The following is a 20,506-nucleotide window of genomic DNA, read 5'->3' on the forward strand; positions in this document are numbered from 1 at the left end:
AGAAAATCTTTTCGCATAATATTGTATTTTCTCCGGCTTCATTCACAGGGGATCTCTCCGTCTGTTCAATCGCATACTCAAATGTACAGAGCTGGACATTACATTAATCATAATATTCTAATAAAAAAATTTACACTTGATCTAACGCATTGGCACCCAGTGAGCTAGCACTTCGCCCCATTTCTTGCGGTCTGAAAATTAAAAAAATTAACAAGGAGAATTGTAACCATTGATTGATTTCTTGCCTGGCTGTGTCATTATTTATTGGTCATAATGAAACATACCGAATAAATATAAAAATCATGTCCAAGAATTCTTTAGATATTGTTATACAAATTCAAATTCAATTGGGATTAAGCAAAAATCTTCATTAATAATCTTAGACTTGAATTTTTTTTCAACTCTTAGCGATCAGATATCGTTTGTTAAATATCAATTCGTCTTGAAAAAAATGGGTTTCACGATAAAATGTGAAGGGGATACGCACCAGGAGGTGGGAAATCTTCAGGATGGCGAATAATGTAGTCTCTCAGGAGAGCATCCCTTTCTCCAAGAATTCTTATCTCACGTCCCCTCAAATACGTTCCAACCCCTAAGCCAATGATTCCCAGGGTAATGTGAGATTGAATTCCTAGAAGAAAAAAAATCCGAAAATTATTAACGTATGGAAATATTCAATTTTTAATTTCCACCATAAAATATTTCCGCTTGCCCTCACTATTAATTCGAATTATGAAAAAAAGAGATTATTAATAATGAAAACGATAATACAAAAGAGGAGAAGAGGCATATTCATCAAGAAAATTAAAGAGAAATCGAACAGTAAAAGAGTAACAAGTTAATTTAGTTAGAGGTAAATTTTCGTAAAATATCTCGGAATCTGAGAGTTAGAGAAATTATTGTAGAGACCCTTTTTGTAGCTCTCATTAACCCTACAAAAGAGGTTCGACAAAAATTTCGTTACCTCTTTCAGAATCACAGATCCTTGAAAATTCCACATTATTTACTGTAACAGTGACAGTAAAAAAAAATCATTCATGAATTAATGAAATTGTCAATAGAAAAAACTGAATTGTGGATAGAATAGAGAGATAGCTTAATATAACCAATAATATAACAGATCCAATTGAAAATTTTGACTTTTGAAATATAAAAGTACTATTGCATAACGATTAGTGAGGTTATGTTTTCCAGAAGCAACTCCCCTCGTAATTTCACTCCGAGAATGAATGTCAGATGCTTATATTCAACGAAATGGTGCTTTTATAGTTTAGTTAATACTTTTGTTATGTTTTTCAATGTTAGTAACGAAGGAAATGTGAAAAAAATGGATTTACCTGCCCACAGTGGTCTCTTGAACATGTAATTCCCGGATATTGGAATCAAAACTCCGAATATGGTACACCATCCTTGATGAAAATACCTCGTCCAGACACTCTCGATGTAATCAGGCTCTCTTTCTAGAATTTTTAATGCCCAGGACACATCATTCTCCTTTCCGTCACTCATTGTTAACAACCGGGCACTCGATTTCACTCCGAATTCGAGACTGCGAAAGGTGAATTTTCATACGCGATCAATCGCTGCCGACAGTCGATAAGACTTTCTCTGCAAATATTTGACTGAATAGCCAAGATTTTTCTCTGTATTGCTTATTATCGTGAATTCTCAGCAATTTTTCAACAATTTACAAACGATTTTCCGAAAAAATCGACCTGTGAAATTATGTTACGCATAGATTCTTTTCAACTTCGACCGCTAGGCGTTGGAGGTAATTCAAATTTCGCGGGTGTTTATTAGTGTATCCAATTTTTTTTTAATGCAGGATGTAATAGACTACTTAGAGGAGAATCGTAAAATTCTAGCAAAATATGATAGGAATATCCGGGAAAAATATGGAAGTAAAAAAAAAACTCTCCAGAATTTTTGAGGGTAAAAGTGACTTTTTTGTACAACTTTTTAAATTAATTTTTTCATTATGTTTCATTTTTTTTTCATGAACCAACGATAGATGATAGATGATAGATTGTCAGACTGGAGAAATCCAAAAATCAATTTTTGTTCTTTCACAGGATAAATTTTAGATTCGCTCTCAATTAAAATAGTTAATTGAATCAAAAAATTACTCTTGCTACTAACTGACGATTTAGTTAATATCGGAGTTCAAAAACGACTATCTTGAAATTCTTCCATTGACATTTTACAATAAGAGAAGCAACAAATTAAGTGAAAAAGCTTGTAAATTTTAAAGAAAAACGTCGTTCGAGACATTGAAAATCCGTATGTTTTAATCCGTAAATTTAAATCAAGTGAATATTTATAAAATCTTTGACACTTGAAATTCTACAGAAAATTTGAGTGCAGGTCGACTTGGGGAATAAGAATGGATATAAATTTGATTATAATTTATTTTATTCTGTCTCATCATTGGACTTGATGTTGCTTACTATTTTACATGTTTTTTAAAATCAAGTTCTCATCATGCCTCTAGGGATACAATAGACATTCTTGACAGTTGTGGATAGCGCGATCGAGCACACAATGCGTTCCACAATCACGAATTACCATAAGTTTATTTTATAGTTTAATTATAGTCCAAAAATTTCAAAAAATTGTCTCAGCGGTAATTAAGTTTCCTCTTTATGATCTCGGGGGGTTGAAGTGAAGGATTTATATCTAATCAAGGGAAGGAACAAGTGTCGAAAGCAACAATCCACAGCGTCGCATTAATGAATTCCTTTAATTAATAAAATTCAAAGTTTTGTTGGATTTTTTTTTCTATCTCTCGCTCGATTCTCCTTCATACTAAAACTCATACGCTTATTTATTAGTTAACCGTAAGTATATGTTCAATATTATCACGAAAACTTGAGTCCCGTTTCTCATTAATCAACGGTCAAAATAAAAATTTTCTCTTTCGTTTTCTCCATTGTTATTTACTTATTCATTCTCATATTTTTCTCTTCAATTGAGTGGTGGGCGCAATACGTTTTTTCTATTCTTCAATTAAATTATTCATTCCACAGTGTGAATTTATGCTCAACCGTGGAACAATATGAAAACATTAAACGTCTACTTAAGTTTACGTAATGTTTTTTTTTTGTTTAGTTAATTGTTTTATTGGAGACATTAATTAATGCCACTTCATACTAACGCTTTACATAGGCCATTGATTGTAGATCGCGATGTACGAGGTGGTTACGTAGCAATCCGATTGTCCATTTTGTTTAAATTAATTCTTCTCATTGAGTTTCTGACTTTGCTGTTGAGTCTGTCGGTTTATTCGCGAAGCCACCCGATACATTGGTCTTAATATTACTTTATTTTACAGTTCGAGCGATTAATATTGTCAATGACGATTTATATAATTTTAACATTCGTCAAGGAAACCATTCATCACATCCTCTTAAATTAACATTATGAAAATAACTGAATGACTCTTTCATTTTTGGAAGAGAGAAAATTAAAAAAAATTGCAGTATGTTTCAATTCTGGTTTGAGGTTTGGGAATTAGTTAATGAATAATTCCCTTGACGAAATAAGCATAAAACACACTGGGCGCTGATTCATTTTTTATTGACGACAAAATCGCAGATTATTTTGCAAATATTCTGGGATTTATCTTCCTGAAAAAATTAGATCAATTACGGAGGTTTTCCTGGTCAATGATTTTTCTTGTAAATAGCATTTGCAAAAAAATCTGCGATTAAAAAAATCGCAAAAAATGGCGTGAACTAATGATATGAAGAGCAATATGACTCCATATTTTTTTAACAAGACATCCCCATTCTTCACCTTCTAAAATTTATTAATGATTATGGAAGAATGAAAGCTGAATCTCTCCAGACAAATAATTCAGTCTCTCGAAAGATACAGTGAGTCCCTTTTTCGTAATTTCCCTGGTTTTTAACTTCTCTTTCATTAATCTCCCTTGAATCATCTGAAAATGGCGAGCAACTAACATTTTCCTCATGCTAACAATTGGAGAAAAAGATAATTTCCACTATTTATCGAATAAATTACTTAATGACGAATAAATTCATAACAAATTCTCGTGCCTCTGTGTATGTTAAAATGTCCCCCCCATCACTCGTGTATTTTAAATCATTGCAAAAAATGTTTAGTGCACAATAATAATTTCGTGAGTAATCTAGGGGCTATATTTGCACTTTTATTATTATTCTCTATTATTCTTCGTTGATATGCTATACTCAGAGTATTTAAATCTAATTAATAATCCCCTGTTTTTTAATGTTTTTTTTTCCACGTGTTTTTTTTCTAACGTATTGTGTATAGCATACACGTTAATATTATTTACAAAATGTGACTTGTTCGTACGCACCTAGTAATTCATTCGAAAGCTCATATTTTTGTAGTTTTAATTGCGCATTAATTGTTACTCTCTTTCACTAATGAGATTTGCTTCGATACATTTGTCATTATATTCAAACAGTCGTAAAAAATTCTGGCATTCTCGTAATAATTGTTATCGTAATAATTTCATTCCAATTATTCGAAGTATAGTCAAGTCGTAAATATTAATTTATTTATTATGAAATTTATAAATGAGTTTTAAAATGCGAATAAAACGAAGCATTAGCTATTTGTTATTTTGCATCAATGGTTTTTTTTTCACGCATTTTCAGGTTTAATTTGATTAATTGAATAAATAATTGATGCAATTATCCTCCACATTCTTCAATCGTTTGAACAGTAGTAATCAGCGCATTAATTTCGTGTCAAATTTCATTGATTGAGTCTAATGAATTTAATTTTAATTATTTATAGTTATCAATATCTCGGTGGTAATAGTGGGATGGTTTTAGATATTTATCGCGACACGAGATCATTATCTACAATAATAGAGTATGGGTGCTATTAAGGCACCCGCGTTTATGATTGTACAGTTGTTTCTAGTTTCATTTAAATATCATTCCATTTATAGATTTTTTGCTTCCAATTTTTGGAAGCTTACGGTGATGTTTTTCCATTCATTACAGGTATTCAACTAGGTTTTCCATGTAACAGATATCATTAATTGACTTATATTTTATAATACATGTGTCGGATATTGTCAAATCATTGATGATAAGGAAATATTTCAGGTCATTGCTGTCATTTTTTGTATCTATACATTTCCTGTGATATATTTTTTCGATTTTTTCCAAAATATCTTATAAATTAAGGGGGATAGTGGAATTATTGTTAAGACCTCGTTTGTAGAACTAATTAAGAGGTACAAATAAGGTCATTACAGAAATTATGCTATCTCTTTTAGTTGCGGAAATATTTCGCAAATATTTCGCAAATTGAGTAATTTGAAACGTTCAAAGAATTTATTACGAGAATAGAGTGAATTCGTTAATATATCGTATTGATTTGAATTAGTCCTTGTTTTATTTTCACATAATTTATTTGATTGAAATATTTTCTATCGAAAATTTCAAAATAATTGAACAAAATTGACAAAATCTGATAGAATTATGCAGCGAATTCATTAAATTTTTCTACGATCTTTTTCCCATTTGGAAGATATTTTTTGGTTGAAAAAAAAATCTCAACTGCATCAGCCAATCGTTTACTCACAAAATATGAAAAAAATCTTTTGTTTTGCCATAAAAAATGAGGTAAAATAGAATATTATTTGAAAAATGTTTTTCATGTTGAACATCTCACTCTTCTCCTGATTTTTTTTTCATCTGATCAGATCATTTTTTTATTTTTCTTTCCTAATCATCACCTTTCCCATTTTCCCAATTATGATTTTTGTCAAATAAAATTTTCTATACCTGCAATTCGACTATTATTTCTCCCCTGAATTTTTGAGATATCTACAACATATTGGGAAATGAGTTCAGGTGATGAGTAAAATGTTAATTTTCCAGAGATATTATGGGAGCAACTTTGATAATGAATCGTTATCATCAATGGAGCGACGATACCATTAATTTAATATTCCTCCCACCGCCCTAAATGTGCCTACACCTACTTAACTGCGTTAATTCAATAACGATAAATTCAAATTTTCTAAATTCGCTTTTGTTTTCCATGCAAATGCGTCACTATCATTAACTTCAATCAAATCAAGCTTTCGGTTGTTGTTTTATTTGTTCATTAAAATCTAATGGATTAGAGACATCACTAGGAGATCTCTCGCAATTCCGACGTAACGATTTCCGCAATTGACTCTAATTGCAAGTAGATAAAAACTCTATTGAATTTTTTATGCACTCATCACTGGGATTTACTGAACGCTTCCCCGGAATTACGAGTCATTTTCCAGATGCTCGTGTGCTTTCACTCTACGAGGCAGTAACGTTTATCAGGCTCTCATCTAATTTTATATGAAAAAATTAAGATGTCTTTTGAAATATCCTCGCTGATTATATGTTTTAAAATGAAAAAGGATAAGAGATTATAAAGTTGGCGGAAGACTCGGAGGCGTCTTGAGAAAAAGGGCAAATAACGCGTATTTTTTTGCTCATTTTGGGATGGAAGAAAAATCTCAATTCAATTCGTCAATTGTCATCAACAGCATCACGTCAATAACACAGAAATACAGTTAATTCTACACGAAAAAATATAGATCAAAGGGTTATAGTCGGTCAATTGCCTCCAAAAAATCCTCACAACAAAAATCCTAAAAGTAAAAAAATATCCTGCCATAAACTGCTACCACACTTCAATAAACATTTTGGATTTTTATAAATAATTACATCTGAGGTATCACATAAAAATGGAATGACGAGACATCGTTTTATTCAGACAAAAAAAATCGAGACTTTTCTTCCAGCAATGAACAAAGCAGAGAATCGACAAATATCTTTAAAGACGATGAAAATAATTCCGTGACAGTGATGTCCTTGAGGACGCTACGATCAGCTGTCATCAGGTGTTTCCTGGTACTCCTCGCTCTCCCGATGTACAAGAACATGAACAACAGTTGCCTCTGACTGTTGCCTGAGCAATGGAGGTCGTCCCGAGGGTATCGTATTCTCAGGACTCGGTTCAGTCACAAGGATACTGACGTCACTGCGATCAGGTATTCTGAGAGGTGCTGGTTCGTGGGCCAGAGGACTTGGAACTGCTGATCTTCGTCGAAGGCTACTACATCTCCTCGTGAATGCGTCTTTTATGTCTCGTTGGAGCATATTGAGCGATAGGGCAGTGCCACTAGGTCTCAACGAACCTCGTTTCGACGTCGGGGGACTCAGGGCGTCGTCATCTGCATAGGATTCCACAGCGTCCTGACGACCTAGAGTCGCACCCGATGATCTGGAATGTTTTTATTTTCATGTTAAAGCACTCAAAGTTCGACTTCATTATCTCTCCGGAGAATGCTCTGCATTTAAATCAGTTTCTCATGATATCTGGATTCAGGGCAGGAATTTATTTGATCAATGGTCAGTGGTAGTTTTTTAGTTAAATTCTCGATCACAAAATCTGAGTAAAATTACATAGCATTGAGCACAAATTGGTTGAACAATTATAATTTTTACTCAGCATTATGTCAGTTTAATTCCGATTTTTTTTAGAAAATTTTCGGATTTAATTAGATCCTGTGTATAAATAAAGGCCTCACAGTATTATTCTGATTTAAATGAATCATTCTCCTGTATTCCGTCTACAGTCATCGTAATTTTGCAACAATTACCTATAACACTCAAAAATCATCTAAAACATCAGTATTCAGCAGTCTAAAATGTTATTATATTAATTCTGTAGCGAAATGGTAGGATGAGATAAGTTGAATTTACCATGTTCTTCAACTATTATTTTTATCTCTGAAACGATCGATTTTAGGTGGAAATACCAGAGGGTTTATTTTTAGCTGATTGAATCTCCAACAGAAAAGGTCTCTTGATATTTCCTTCCAAAATTAATAATTTTTGAGATAAATAGCTATTCAGTAAAACTAGTAAATTCTACTCATCTCACTTTCCAATTTTTCAACTGGAATTTCTATCTCTCGTCGTACTACTGTAAGTTTTATTATTTTAACTATCGCCTAGGAAAGAGGAAGCTTTATATCCAACTGTCTACTCAAGAATAAATTCTCGTTTAATTATAAAGAAAGAGAGATTATTTATCATCATAAAAAAGTGAAGGTCATAAAGTAATAAAAATAAAGAATAGCTAGAATTCTCGTATTTACCCACTAAAATAAACGTAAAACCTAGTGAACCCGTAATTACTTGCGGCAATGAAAAAGCATCTCAATGAGAAACACTCTGTCTCTTAAATTTTTATTACGAATCCATCAGGTCTTTATTGTCAAATGAAAATGTTTTAGTGCAAGTTCCAACTGACTGAAAAAAGACTGAGGGGAAAAAAAAGATTTTCTCTTGATGATCCCAAACTTCTATGAATAATTCAGTAAATGGGATGATGAAATTTTATTGTCCTTGAGACTATTTATATTCTTTCACTATGGTTTAACGAATTTATTGTAAAAAAGGTACTATCTAAGAGCTTATAACGTTCAAAGCACCATGCGCTCACTTTAAGTAGAAAGAGTCGTGCAAGTAGTTACGGGTTGCCACAGACGCCGTTGCCTTCTATTCCAACGACTGAAGATAACATTATCAATAATTATAACAGTAAACTTCATAACAACTCTCGTTCCTTCTCAAACTTTCGTTGAATCTGTTTACCTAGTCACTTAACTGCCTTGAGTGTTTGACATTTGTAAATGAAACAAAGTGGACCATTTAATCAATTTTTACTTACATAATAAATAATTTAAAAATTATTAAGTCAGTCATATTTAATGTTTAGTTCAGTAGTGAAGCTTAGCCGCAGGGAAAAAGATATAAGCCCAAAATTATAACTGAGATATAGGTTTATTGACGGAATTATATATTAAATATATTCAATTTATGAGGTGAGATATATTCGAAATATACCTCGGATAATACATTTTTTGCGGAAATCTATGCGACATGTATTCGGATATAATGGATATATATTTCTGGATATATATTTTTTCCGTGTGAGAAAACTAAGGATTTTAGAAATCCGGATAAAATAATTGAATGAAAAAACTTCGTGATGACTCTAGAAATTCTAGGGAGATTAGATCTAATATTTTTATGGAAACAAATCAATAACGCAAAATAAAAACGATAAAATCAGTGCTCAATCGTCTTAATGTCGTAAAACTGAGGAGGGAATCTCAATAAGAAAAAGAAAAATCTATGGACTTTCTTTCATTGCGTATCTAATAGAATTAGTATATTTTTAGGTGAGTAATTAAACGGTTGATACTTTTATTATATCAATGAACTACCGATACAGTTAAATTATTTTTTATAAAATCTCAAGGCGATTTCGAATAGAAATATCAAAAAATGAGAAAAATTTCCAGATTTCTCAATGGAATATTTTCAAATGAGGAGAATGAGAGAAAACGTTCCATGTGACGTTTCTTCGACATTTCTTTCTCATACCAGGATAAATAATTCAACGACAATCAATTTCCCTTCACATTCAGTTTTTTGTTATGACGGAAAATTACGAAATGAATTATTGTTTCTTTACGACCGAAGTCGAAGAAAATTATCTTGTCCGCTGGTAACTTGAATTATTTTCACAATGTGAATTGTCGAGACATTTTCCACTGGAAGAAGTTTATCTTTCGAATGAATTTTCCTGATTCAAACGTCCATTCTAGTAGCTGACCTACTACCTCAAAAACAACAGGATAAAATACATAGAAAACCCCCAGGGCTGAAACTGGTACTATACCATTACCGCACGAAACTCTGAGGATAAGTATTCACTAGCTTTCCCTACAGTTAGCCATGTTAATGAACAACTTGGGGGAGAGGTTTCAATTTTTTTGGTTGATGTCCATTACTCGAAATCCTCATACTAGCGACTATAGTGTCTCTGCTTTTATCTTAAAACTGTGGCACACTTGCCTCAATTCCAGGGCATAATACAATGCTGACTCTTAATTTCTCTACAATTGCATTATTCCATAAAATTATTGTATTATTCTATGATATCAATTAGATAATCTGGGACACATCACAATTTTGTGTTTTTATTACTTGATTAAAACGATGAAATATGAATAATAATATTGACTTCTCTACTGAATTAATCACGAAATATGCAAAGGACTGGTGCAGCTGATGGAGCGGGAAGGGGAGGGGGAGGTGAATAAAAAATAAACTCACCTGACAGTGACATGAGAGTCTGAGCCAGAGCTGGAGGTGGCAGACATGGCGGAGGGTTGTTCCATGGTTGGCGAGGGACGGGATACGGTTAAGGCGGGGGGCTGCAGGTCCTCATGGGTACCTGTGGCGCCGGAGAGCAGCAAGAGTGGAAGATTTGGAAATAGCCATGCAGATGCTGTTCCTAACTCGCTGAGATCGCTGGCGTCGCTGGCCCTCGAGGACTTGCGGCTACTGGCCCGACTGCCCCGATGTACGTGGAGAAGAGCCGAAAGCTTACCACCCCACCCACCGCCTCTGCCATCGCTTCCCATACCACCCGGGCTAGATGTTTGAGTCTGAGAATCCACCTCGTGAGCTATTCTCTCTCTCTCTTTTTTCATTCTGAAATTTAACAATTTACCCGATTTACTCTGCACTTGAAATTTTAAGGAACAAAAAATTTTTAGTTTTAATACGCACAGAGTGACAGGGAATTTCGGTTGAATTCTTTAATAAAATTGTTCCTCGATTTTTAAGGGTGTCCTACACCCATATATAGCCAAAATTAAGGTTTTTTCTTTTTTTCTGACAAACTTAGTATGGGATAGACGTAAAAAATATAACTTTGGTGCGTTTTGTCATTATTTAATGACTCACGGAATTTCAAGGTGGTGCGAGCATTTTTCTGCGTTTTTTCTAAAATTCTAAAAAGAATCACAAAAAATTATCAAACTGTAGAGAAAATACATGAATCTGATCGCATCACCACAAAACATCGCGAGTTATTAAATAACGACAAAGCGCTAAAACTTTATATTTTATAGTTTTTGGCTAATAAATTAAGAAAACGTGAATTTTTGCTATATATGGGTGTGGAACATCCCTAAGTTCAAGCAAAATTATGTGAATCCTCTGATTCGGTCAATAATTTCTGAACGAATCTGAGCTAATTAATAATGATGAATTTAGGTAAATCATATAGAAGCTGTACTATAAACTAAACTATATAGAAGACAAATAATTATTCTCATAAACTACCATGAAAGAGGTATAAAAAATTAACGTCTAAAGATTTATGCGAAAAAATCCGGATCACGAACTCTTGGTCGACAATGCTAATATAGTCCCAATAAACTCTAATTTTAAAAAATTGATAAAATCTCTTAGATCAAGCCCTTAAGATTGAATTCACTTGACTCAGCGTTTAAGCTGAGCTGTTTAGCAAGTCCAAGCTCAATTAATAATGATTATTCTAGTAATTAACAAGGTTGATGTAGACTAGACTGCAGAATTTCTGAAAGCTCTTCAATCATTCGGAAATGAGCCCAACAAATGATATTAAAGCCTTCAAATGCCTTCAAAGTGGCCTAAAGCAATCTGCAACTTTGTACCATTAAAAACATGTCCTCATTAACTTACGCTATATATTCACGGAATGTACGTTGTATGAGCCTGGCAGCTTTGTCCTGCCTCTTCCAAAGTCTCGTCGAGGAAACAATTTCCAATTCCTTTCTCGTTGGAAATTGTTTCTTGAATTTTCCATCCATCTGTTCCTGGAGTTTACGAAAATCTTCCGACTCCTCGACGTGTCCGAGTACGTGCTTGACGAGAGCGTGAAGGATGTCCAGACAATGTATCTTGTTGCCCTTGGCTATAGGAAGATTAAAGCTCACCAACGCAACAACATTGGGCTTTGATATTCCCAAAGGTGGGTCTAAGCTTGCGATGAAATCACTCAGTTGGGAGAAGCGTATAAATTGAGTTGCATGGGGATCATATCTGTAACAGATTCAATTGTACATGAAAATATTTATTTAACCACATTATTTTAAAAATGTCCATTAAAAATCGGAATTTGCTATTTCAAAAAATTATCAACTGAAAAATGAAATGATGATCATTTCATCTTCATTAAAAGTGGAGTCCATTTACCCATTGCCATTATTTAGGGAGATATTTATCAATTTTGAAAAATAAATGATTGAAGGAATAATAAAAAATTATCATTTATAATCACATACTGCTATCCACAAACCGGATACTTTTAATGCTCTTTCTAACCTAAGTACTGACGAAATGAAGATAATAGTCAGAAAAATATCTTGTTTTAGTGTCCCTATCGACTTCCGTCAACTAAAAACCGTGATTTTTTGTCATTTTCTCTAATGACGTAATTCTTTTAAAGTTATGAATATTATTTATATCGAGTTCTGATCATGAAATCGAATATTTTTTTACGTAGATATTTTCCATAGAAAACAATATAAAGGATTTTCGGTTTATTTACAATCAGGTACTGGTAACCACAATCCCAATAAAAAAATTGAGTCCATTAATTCACGTTCATTATTTACCGATATGTAATTAAATTTTTGATGGATTGAGGATAAAATCAATATAAGAAAGATACGTTATCATTTCAATTTTATGGCAACCATTTTCTCTAATAACGTAATTCTTTTTAAGCTATGAATATTATTTATATCGAGTTCTGATCATGCAATCGAACATTTTTTTGCGTAGATATTTTGCATAGAAAACAATATAAAGGATTTTCGGTTTATTTACAATCAGATACTGGTAACCACAATCCCAATGAAAAATTAAGTCCATTAATTCACGTTCATTATTTACCGATATATAATTTAATTTTTGATGGATTGAGGATACAACCAATATAAGGAAGATACGTTATCATTTCAATTTTATGGCAATCACCAGAAAAAATTTTTTCACTCAAAAGTTCTTTTTATTTCCCTCACGAATTCTAATTGTTCATTCGCCTAGTTTTTATTTTACAACCAGCAATGAAGTACAGAACTATTCGAAACAGCGAATAGCATTACAGTCAATTTCTTTTCCATCCACTTGTATTTCCATCAAATGATGGATCTGTTCCGGTCGTTCCGTTCTTTTCAAATGCTCTTTTCTACGCAGTAACGAGGATGTTGATCAGCAGACAGATTTATGAATTCACTAGAAATATTGGCGGAACATTTGCGAAGCAAATTGAATCGGAAACCACGGCGCTATATTTTCCTCATTATCAACAAAACCCTTATCAATACCCCTTTTTCGTAAAATAAACCGAATAATCTGATTGCCTTCATTCGTGCTGCCACAGTTTCTCTCTTTATAATAAAATCGACCTGTCCCATACGTCAGAGCCTTTTCCACCCGAATTTTATGGACTCTCGAGTGGCGGGTGACGTATCCCCTACTCTACTCTCATCTCTTATCGTCTTTACGATCCATCACCTATGATGCCCACCGTAAAATCCAAACTTTCACCATAAATTTATCCGAATCAAGGAGATCCGTGGATTTAGTTTGAGAAAGGCTTTCTTACTTGGACCATCTTATGTAAAACATCTCCAAGTCATCCTCGACAATGCCGATCTCTTCTTCTTGGTGCGCCTGGTTGAAATTTTCCAGGATAATAGCGATGTACATGTTGATAACAATCATGTAGCTGATGATTATAAAAGACGTGAAGTATGTGATGGCTAGGAGTGGATATCCGCAGTCTCCGTTCAACTGCCGGCTGGTTGGGGTGGGATCGCAGTCCGGCGGTTGAACCATTAGAGACTCCAGGACGTCATTCCACCCTGCCGACGTCATCAAGCGAAACAACAGCTGCATGCTCCGACCAAAGGTCTCAAAATTCACCTTTAATCACAATTAATGTATCAATTACTAAGGATAATACAACATGGGTCAGTTTATTCGGCAATTAGTGTTTATAAACCTTTCAATTAATTTTTTTTAGGGCGAAATGATTAATTTCATGTCTTGAGGGGATCCATTGATTCAATGGAATCACGTTCGGACACAATAAGAGTCACTCCTACAAGATAAGTAAGTACAAAAAAACTAACATTTGCTTCAGTGTTTGAAAAACTATTTCAGAAACTGTGATAACTGATTACTATTTATTTATTAAATCTAGATTTACGATGGCTTTTGCAACGATATTAAATGCATCACACAGACATACTGAAACGGTAATTATGTTGAAATAATTCTTATGATTGTTGTAGCTCATCGTTATGTAATCGCAATTTTTCACAATGTATGACTTCAATAAATTATAGTGTAGTACTAGTAATAGTGTTCTCGCATCGAAAACCATTTGAAGTTTTCATAATCCCATAAAGATGGAGATTAATTGTTATAGATTATTCGGTTCGGTCATTCAACTTTATCTTCCCGTAGAACTAATTCGCTTCAATCTTTCCAAAACTTTTATGTTTATATTAATCAATACACGTGAAAAAAAATCAATAGAATAATTGAGCTCTTTCTGCAAAAGATTCTGTTGCAATTCATTTTTTGTTCACGGAGTGTTTTATGCTTGAGCTGTCGAAATTCTCCATTAAAAAAAAAAATCTATAATGAAAAATCTACAATGCACTTGACTGATATCTCCCTAGTTGAAGGTTTGATCAGTCCAATGTAAAAAGTTTAATGGTTTTTATATAGGGAGAACTACCTAATGCCAATAAAAATCTCCATCTGAGCGTGTCATAAAAACTCGGCCGTTTTAAAGAATAAAAGTGAAATACAGGACTTTGTTAGGATGTATAGCAACTTTTGCAATCCAAAGCTGAAGAACAAACAATGTCTAAAAGGAATAAGTCTTGGCGTCAACTTTTTCCGGAATGATGGCGTGAAGCTTTAGAAAGTGGAAGCGAACGAAGAGATTTTTCAAACAAGGCTGAATAATTCAGTGAACAACTCGTTTGACTTCGATATAATCAATGGTCGAATCTCGTAATGAACGTAGATTCCAACAAGAATGAATAATTCAATAGGAGTTTCAATGAGTTGCAGATTATTCACTTCTGTTTGGAGAATCTTCCAATTTGCTCGAGCCTTCGTCACATCAATCAAAAAAAAATTGTGACAAGCCTCTCGTTTCTTGGAGAGTATTTTCTTTCAATATTTACCCAAACTATTTCCCATTCCCTAAATAAACATTTCTTTGGAAATCTTCTATGGAAGATGAAATAACGGAGCGCTTTACAATCCAGAACAAACAGAGTACCTCGGGGCGGACGGACCAAGCAGAAAGAGAGATTATGAGCGATTTAATCTTTGATGTGGTTGCAAAGGGTTGCACCAAAAAACTACTTCGAAATTTATCTTGAAAATCATTTAACTACAGAAAGCAAGTTGAAAAAATGAATGATGGTAATAAATTACGATACTCTACAAAAAAACTTGGCTCCCACACGTACGTTCTTGAGTGAATTTTCCAAACAACTTGTTCTCGTTAGCAACCAGACTGGTTCTTGAATCTTTTTCACAAAATTGCAAACTTATGGCATAAACGTTCCTTTGATTTTCGAAAATTCTAATCGAATCGATTACGTATTTGGATTAATTCTGTTCGTACTTTAATCAAGTAGATGGACATTCAAATCGTGATACGATAACAAAAAGAGACGAAAACCATATTCAAGTGTGTGCGTATTTTTATCATAACAGGAACCTATTAGCTCGAGTCATTTTGGGGTTGAATCAAGGAAAGAAGATTGGATGATGACGAACGCACAAATACTTGATCAGCGCTTTGATTTTCTCAGTGTAATGTTCTGATTTATTTCTTTACGTTTGCACTAATCATTGCTTGGACTGAGTAATTGTGTCTGGAGTGATTAATGGAGGACTCACCATGTCATCGAGTGCACCCTGCTTCCTCACATGTCCAAAAACTGACATGCCGATAATGGCATATATGAACGTGATAAGAGCAAGTAATGCCCCAATATTGAAGAGAGCCGGCAAACTGACGACAAGTGCGAACAAAAGTTTTCTTATTCCTTTGGCTGCTTTGATAAGTCTCAGTATCCGTCCGATTCTGAACACCCTCACGACTCGCAGGAGCGTCGGGGACACGGGAAAATCAATCATTATGTCCTCCATGAGTATTCCAAGTATCGATGCAAGAACCAGTAGAAAATCAAACAGATTCCAGGGTACAGTGAAGTAGTGATAACGCAGTCCAATTATCTTCACGATTGCTTCAAGTCCAAATACCGTTGTAAAAAATGCATTGGACACTTCCAGAAGGAAGAATATTGGGTGTGGCTGATTGTAATGCTCTATTCCCATTGTCAGCATATTTAAAAATATCAAGACGAAGATCGCTATTTCGAATCTGAAACATACGAGATATTACTCCCTCCCTGCCCACCCATTTCCGCAGAAATCACATTTTTTCAATTATGAATATTGTCTGTATGAATCCCTGAGCAAAAATTCAGAAAATTGTTTGCATAGATTTTATCCATAGAGAATTATATAAAGAATTTTAGCCCCCCACTCCCCATTCTGTTCATTCACAACCTAATACTACTAATTACAATCCAAACACTTCAAATTCTCGCCTAAGCTAACTACTGAAGGAGTGAAGATAGAAGAAAGAGAAATATTCACTTTTCTATTTTCACTTTCACTATCGGTTTCGGTTCATAAAAAGCCGTACATTTGCGTTATTTATTCGAAGGAGATAACACTGCCCCAATAATGAATATTATTTATATTGAGATGGGAGGATATATTCAGGAAAATTTGATTATGGCTATATTCTATAGAGGATAATATAAGAAATTTTCTTTATGTCATTGCTTCGCTCGGCTAAAAACGCGTTTTCGGCCACAATGACATAAAATAGCATCATAGCCACGAAAAAAGTCAAATTCTGACTCATGCACGTTATAATTCTCGCCTTCGGCCCGGACTATAAAGCCGCGTTGGTCAGATTCACTTTTTCCGTCCTAGGCGTGAAAAATACAATTTCATTAATCATAGAATCACACTATGAGTGCCTCCAACCCTTTTAATAATCAACATAAAAGCGTTGAAAATAAAAACAAGAAAAGGATATCATTTTATTCTTCTAATTAATACTCTTCTAAAATTCATTCAATTAAAAACCGTTAATTTCCTACTAATTTTATTCTTCAAACTCCAATTTTCTTCAGCAGATATAGTTAAACCATAATCATTACATTCAGCACGTCGTGGATGAGAGCAGAATGAACCGGAGAGGACAAAGAAGCCAGTAAGGAGCGTAGAGAAAGGTAGTTAATAAATGTATTACCTTCTCGAGTTGGACAAGTCGTAGAACATGGCTAGGAATTGATTCAGCGGACGTTTTATGACTTTTTGTGGTTTTTTACGACCGAGCTTTTTCATGGCTGTGTAGTAGTGCTTCTGACTCTCGGTCAGAAACATTTCTAACACGCCACCCTCGTACTGAAAGGAGAAAAATCGATGGTGAGAATTGTTACATAGTGAGTGACATCTTAATTTCTCATAATTCGCCTCAAGTTTCAGTACTAAAGTGAAAAATTAGAGAAATCGAATAATGGTGGGCCACTTGTTGGTTGTGTGGAAAGTTATCGGCAATAGATGGTGCATAATTGTTAACAGAATTTCTGCAAAAAATAGATTCAATTGAATTGAATATCTAACCGAATTTGTATGAATTATACAAATCATTTACCTTAAGAAGGAAACGAAAGAGGCTATCGTACATACTAAAGCCTAAGAATTACTAAATTTATGTGTTTACGAAATCAATTAAATCCGCCATTATATGAGCCGTTTCTTACAATTATAAGTACAAAAAAAAGGCAGAATATCTATACTGTTGAAAATTCCTTGGAATTCCGATTACAAAGTCATTAAAATATTTAATTATGAGTTTGAATTGAATTTCAATTAAAAACAAACACTCAATGTCTCATTTATCTTGAAAATTCCAGACAATTGGTTTTGTTACTTAAATATCTGTTGATTTTCAAAAATTTTTACATGCTATTCTCCAGTGCCATATCGATCTGAAAATTGAGAGTGGCCAGAATATTCAACAACTTAAATGATTCGTCGGTTATTGAAAATTCCAAGTTTATTTAGTTGGAAATTTCAAGTGTAATTTCCCATGAGTGTAATTACCGCGTAAACTTGTGGAGTTAATATAATTTGATTACCTTCTTCTTCAGCATATTAAAATTATCAATGATTACTCCGATGAAGAGATTGAGTGTGAAGAAGGAACCACAGACGATAAATATAACGAAATATATGTAGGCCCACAAGTTAGCTTCTCTTTGCGGTTGAAGATCAACACCTCTAGAATCTACAGCGTCCTCCATCACTTCCATCCAGCCCTCGAAAGTAGCGACTTGGAATAGTGCCAAATAAGCGATACCAACGTGATCGAAAGTTATTTTACTGTTTTCCCAAGTGTAATTCTTTGTTAGGCAATCATTTCTCGTGTTCACTATCTGTAATGAGAAGCCGTTGAATAGTCAACTGAGGGTGAAATTTCATTTATCTTTCTTTGTGGAGAGAAAAGTTTTTCTTTTCCCACGCTCGGGAGTTGTTCCACTTCTTCAACAATTGTTTCACTTACCGAAATATCAACAAGCTCGCCGTACTCGTCCAAACATTTGAAAAACTTTCCACCGAAGAATTGAACTCCCATTATGGAGAATATCAGCCAGAACACGAGACAAACGAGGAGCACGTTGAAAATACTGGGTATTGCGTACATCAACGCGTTCACTACAATCTAAATAAGAAAATATCAATCATTAAATTTGTTTGCTTGACTAATTTGTTGTTTATTTTTCACTTTGAGTAAAAATCGATTGAACGTAGAGAAGGAATTAGGGAGAATAAAAATTCAGCTCGCGTGGAAAACGAATTTATAGACGAAATATCAATTAATTATAAGCACATATAATCTAGCAAAAACAAATAATATATTACATATATGCTGAATATAATTATTAGTGTATATTTTGATTGAAAAATTCAATATTAGATATTTTTTCTATAATTAGTATTTCCCGTTTGCTATTTTCCATCACCTATTCAGAGTTTGTACATGAAAATAAAATTCATGACTATTTGCGAGGATAATAAATGTTATTATCGATATTATGGACATTTAAACGAAAGAGCTCATTGAGACATTAAGAATGAACATAATATATGTTCATAAATCATATTGAATGCTACGATAATTAGGAATAAACGTGAATTTTAGAGCGTGACATAAAGATGAAAAATGGATGAATTTCAATAACTCTAAAGATACGCATCTGAATCGGATATAACTGCTACCATTTTGAGGATCATAAAACGTTCTTCAAAATGGTATATCAATATTCCCATTAATTTGTTCTGGAAATACAGAAAAATGGAATCAAATTGGAGAATTAGGTGAAACGTGGAAATCCTATTTTCATGTTAAAAACGCCATAACTCCATGAAAAATAGTGGGAATCACATAAATCACGTATTTTTTTGGAGTTTATTCAATGAGCTTTCAGATGTGTAGGCAGGATATGACGCCAATGCGAGAGGAAAATAGAAATTATGCCACGAACTGTAAAAAATGGGAGCGGATCGTTTACGGAACGGATGATTTACTTATGGAATAGAAATATTAAAAGCACTTGTTTGCACAATCTTACCCTCATGCCTTGCCATCTCGAGATTGCCCTGAGTGGTCTCAAGGCTCGAAGAGTTCTCAACGATCTCAGCACTTTGAGGTTTTCATTTTCTTCTATCAAAAGGCTAAACATGGATACCTGTTGGAAAATCAATCACTCTTTAAAACAGCTTAAGCAACGTTTCATTAATTTACTGTACAGATTCAATAACTCATTCCACTACTTAGCAACACGGTTAGCTGTGATAACAACACTGACATTGTAACAATGCGTAATTTCGTCAATCAAATGATGATTTGTGTGATGAATACAAAAGCTCTTGATGAATCAATCAATTCTGCATGGCGCATGTGAGATGCGATAATTCCGTACCAAAGGGTAAATTCCAATCAGTCAAATTTATCTATTTTCAATTTAATTAATTATTCATCTATGTACGTTACCATGATTTCAACGATTAATTCATTTTTTATAAAAAAATATTCTTTGGTGTTTCTTCCAGAAAAAAATGATTTTTAAGATCAATCGGTGCTTAAGCATGTATGACATTTTTAACCAGAAGTCATGTTATTTAAAGTATTTTTCCTTCAAAGTTATCGATGGGATTGGTGGAAACAAATATAACTTTTTGCGTTTTGTTATTATTTAATTTTTTTGATTCTTTTTGAAAGTTCAAGAAAAAACTTATTGAATCATTGAATAATGACGACGTCGAGTTTACCTTAAAAAATGAAAAAAAAAAACGTGAATTTTGGCGGACCGTGAAAGGTATTTTACTTACTTTATTAATACCCGACTTTATTGATTTTAATTAGCTTACGATTGAATTCCTTATCCATATTTGCATCATTTTGAGGATATCCCTCAGAG

At 33.6% G+C, this 20,506-nt stretch overlaps 2 protein-coding genes across 2 annotated transcripts in view; both read right to left on the reverse strand.

Moving 5' to 3' along the window:
* Positions 1-8: 8 nt before the first annotated feature.
* ND-B14.5B (NADH dehydrogenase (ubiquinone) B14.5 B subunit) lies at positions 9-1,714 on the reverse strand. The gene is made up of 3 exons (XM_011298356.1): positions 1,338-1,714; positions 488-631; positions 9-191 (listed from the first exon to the last, which is right to left on the reverse strand). The coding sequence occupies exons 1-3, from the start codon at positions 1,507-1,509 to the stop codon at positions 142-144; spliced, it is 366 nt and encodes a 121-aa protein (XP_011296658.1). The 5' UTR covers positions 1,510-1,714; the 3' UTR covers positions 9-141.
* Positions 1,715-5,740: 4,026 nt separating this feature from the next.
* LOC105262659 (Na channel protein 60E) overlaps positions 5,741-20,506 on the reverse strand; it is a 41,168-nt gene continuing 26,402 nt past the window's right edge. Inside the window, exons 12-20 of the mRNA XM_011298357.1 lie at positions 19,658-19,774; positions 18,589-18,747; positions 18,164-18,460; positions 17,272-17,426; positions 15,840-16,326; positions 13,513-13,832; positions 11,583-11,942; positions 10,185-10,565; positions 5,741-7,275 (exon numbers count right to left, since the gene is read on the reverse strand). Coding sequence (XP_011296659.1) covers positions 6,879-7,275; positions 10,185-10,565; positions 11,583-11,942; positions 13,513-13,832; positions 15,840-16,326; positions 17,272-17,426; positions 18,164-18,460; positions 18,589-18,747; positions 19,658-19,774 — 2,673 coding nt within the window. The 3' untranslated portion in view covers positions 5,741-6,878. The remainder of the gene's footprint in view (positions 7,276-10,184; positions 10,566-11,582; positions 11,943-13,512; positions 13,833-15,839; positions 16,327-17,271; positions 17,427-18,163; positions 18,461-18,588; positions 18,748-19,657; positions 19,775-20,506) is intronic.

This window comes from Fopius arisanus, unplaced genomic scaffold (genome assembly GCF_000806365.1).
Source record: "Fopius arisanus strain USDA-PBARC FA_bdor unplaced genomic scaffold, ASM80636v1 scaffold00010, whole genome shotgun sequence".
In the NCBI taxonomy this organism is placed as follows: Eukaryota; Metazoa; Arthropoda; class Insecta; order Hymenoptera; family Braconidae; genus Fopius; species Fopius arisanus.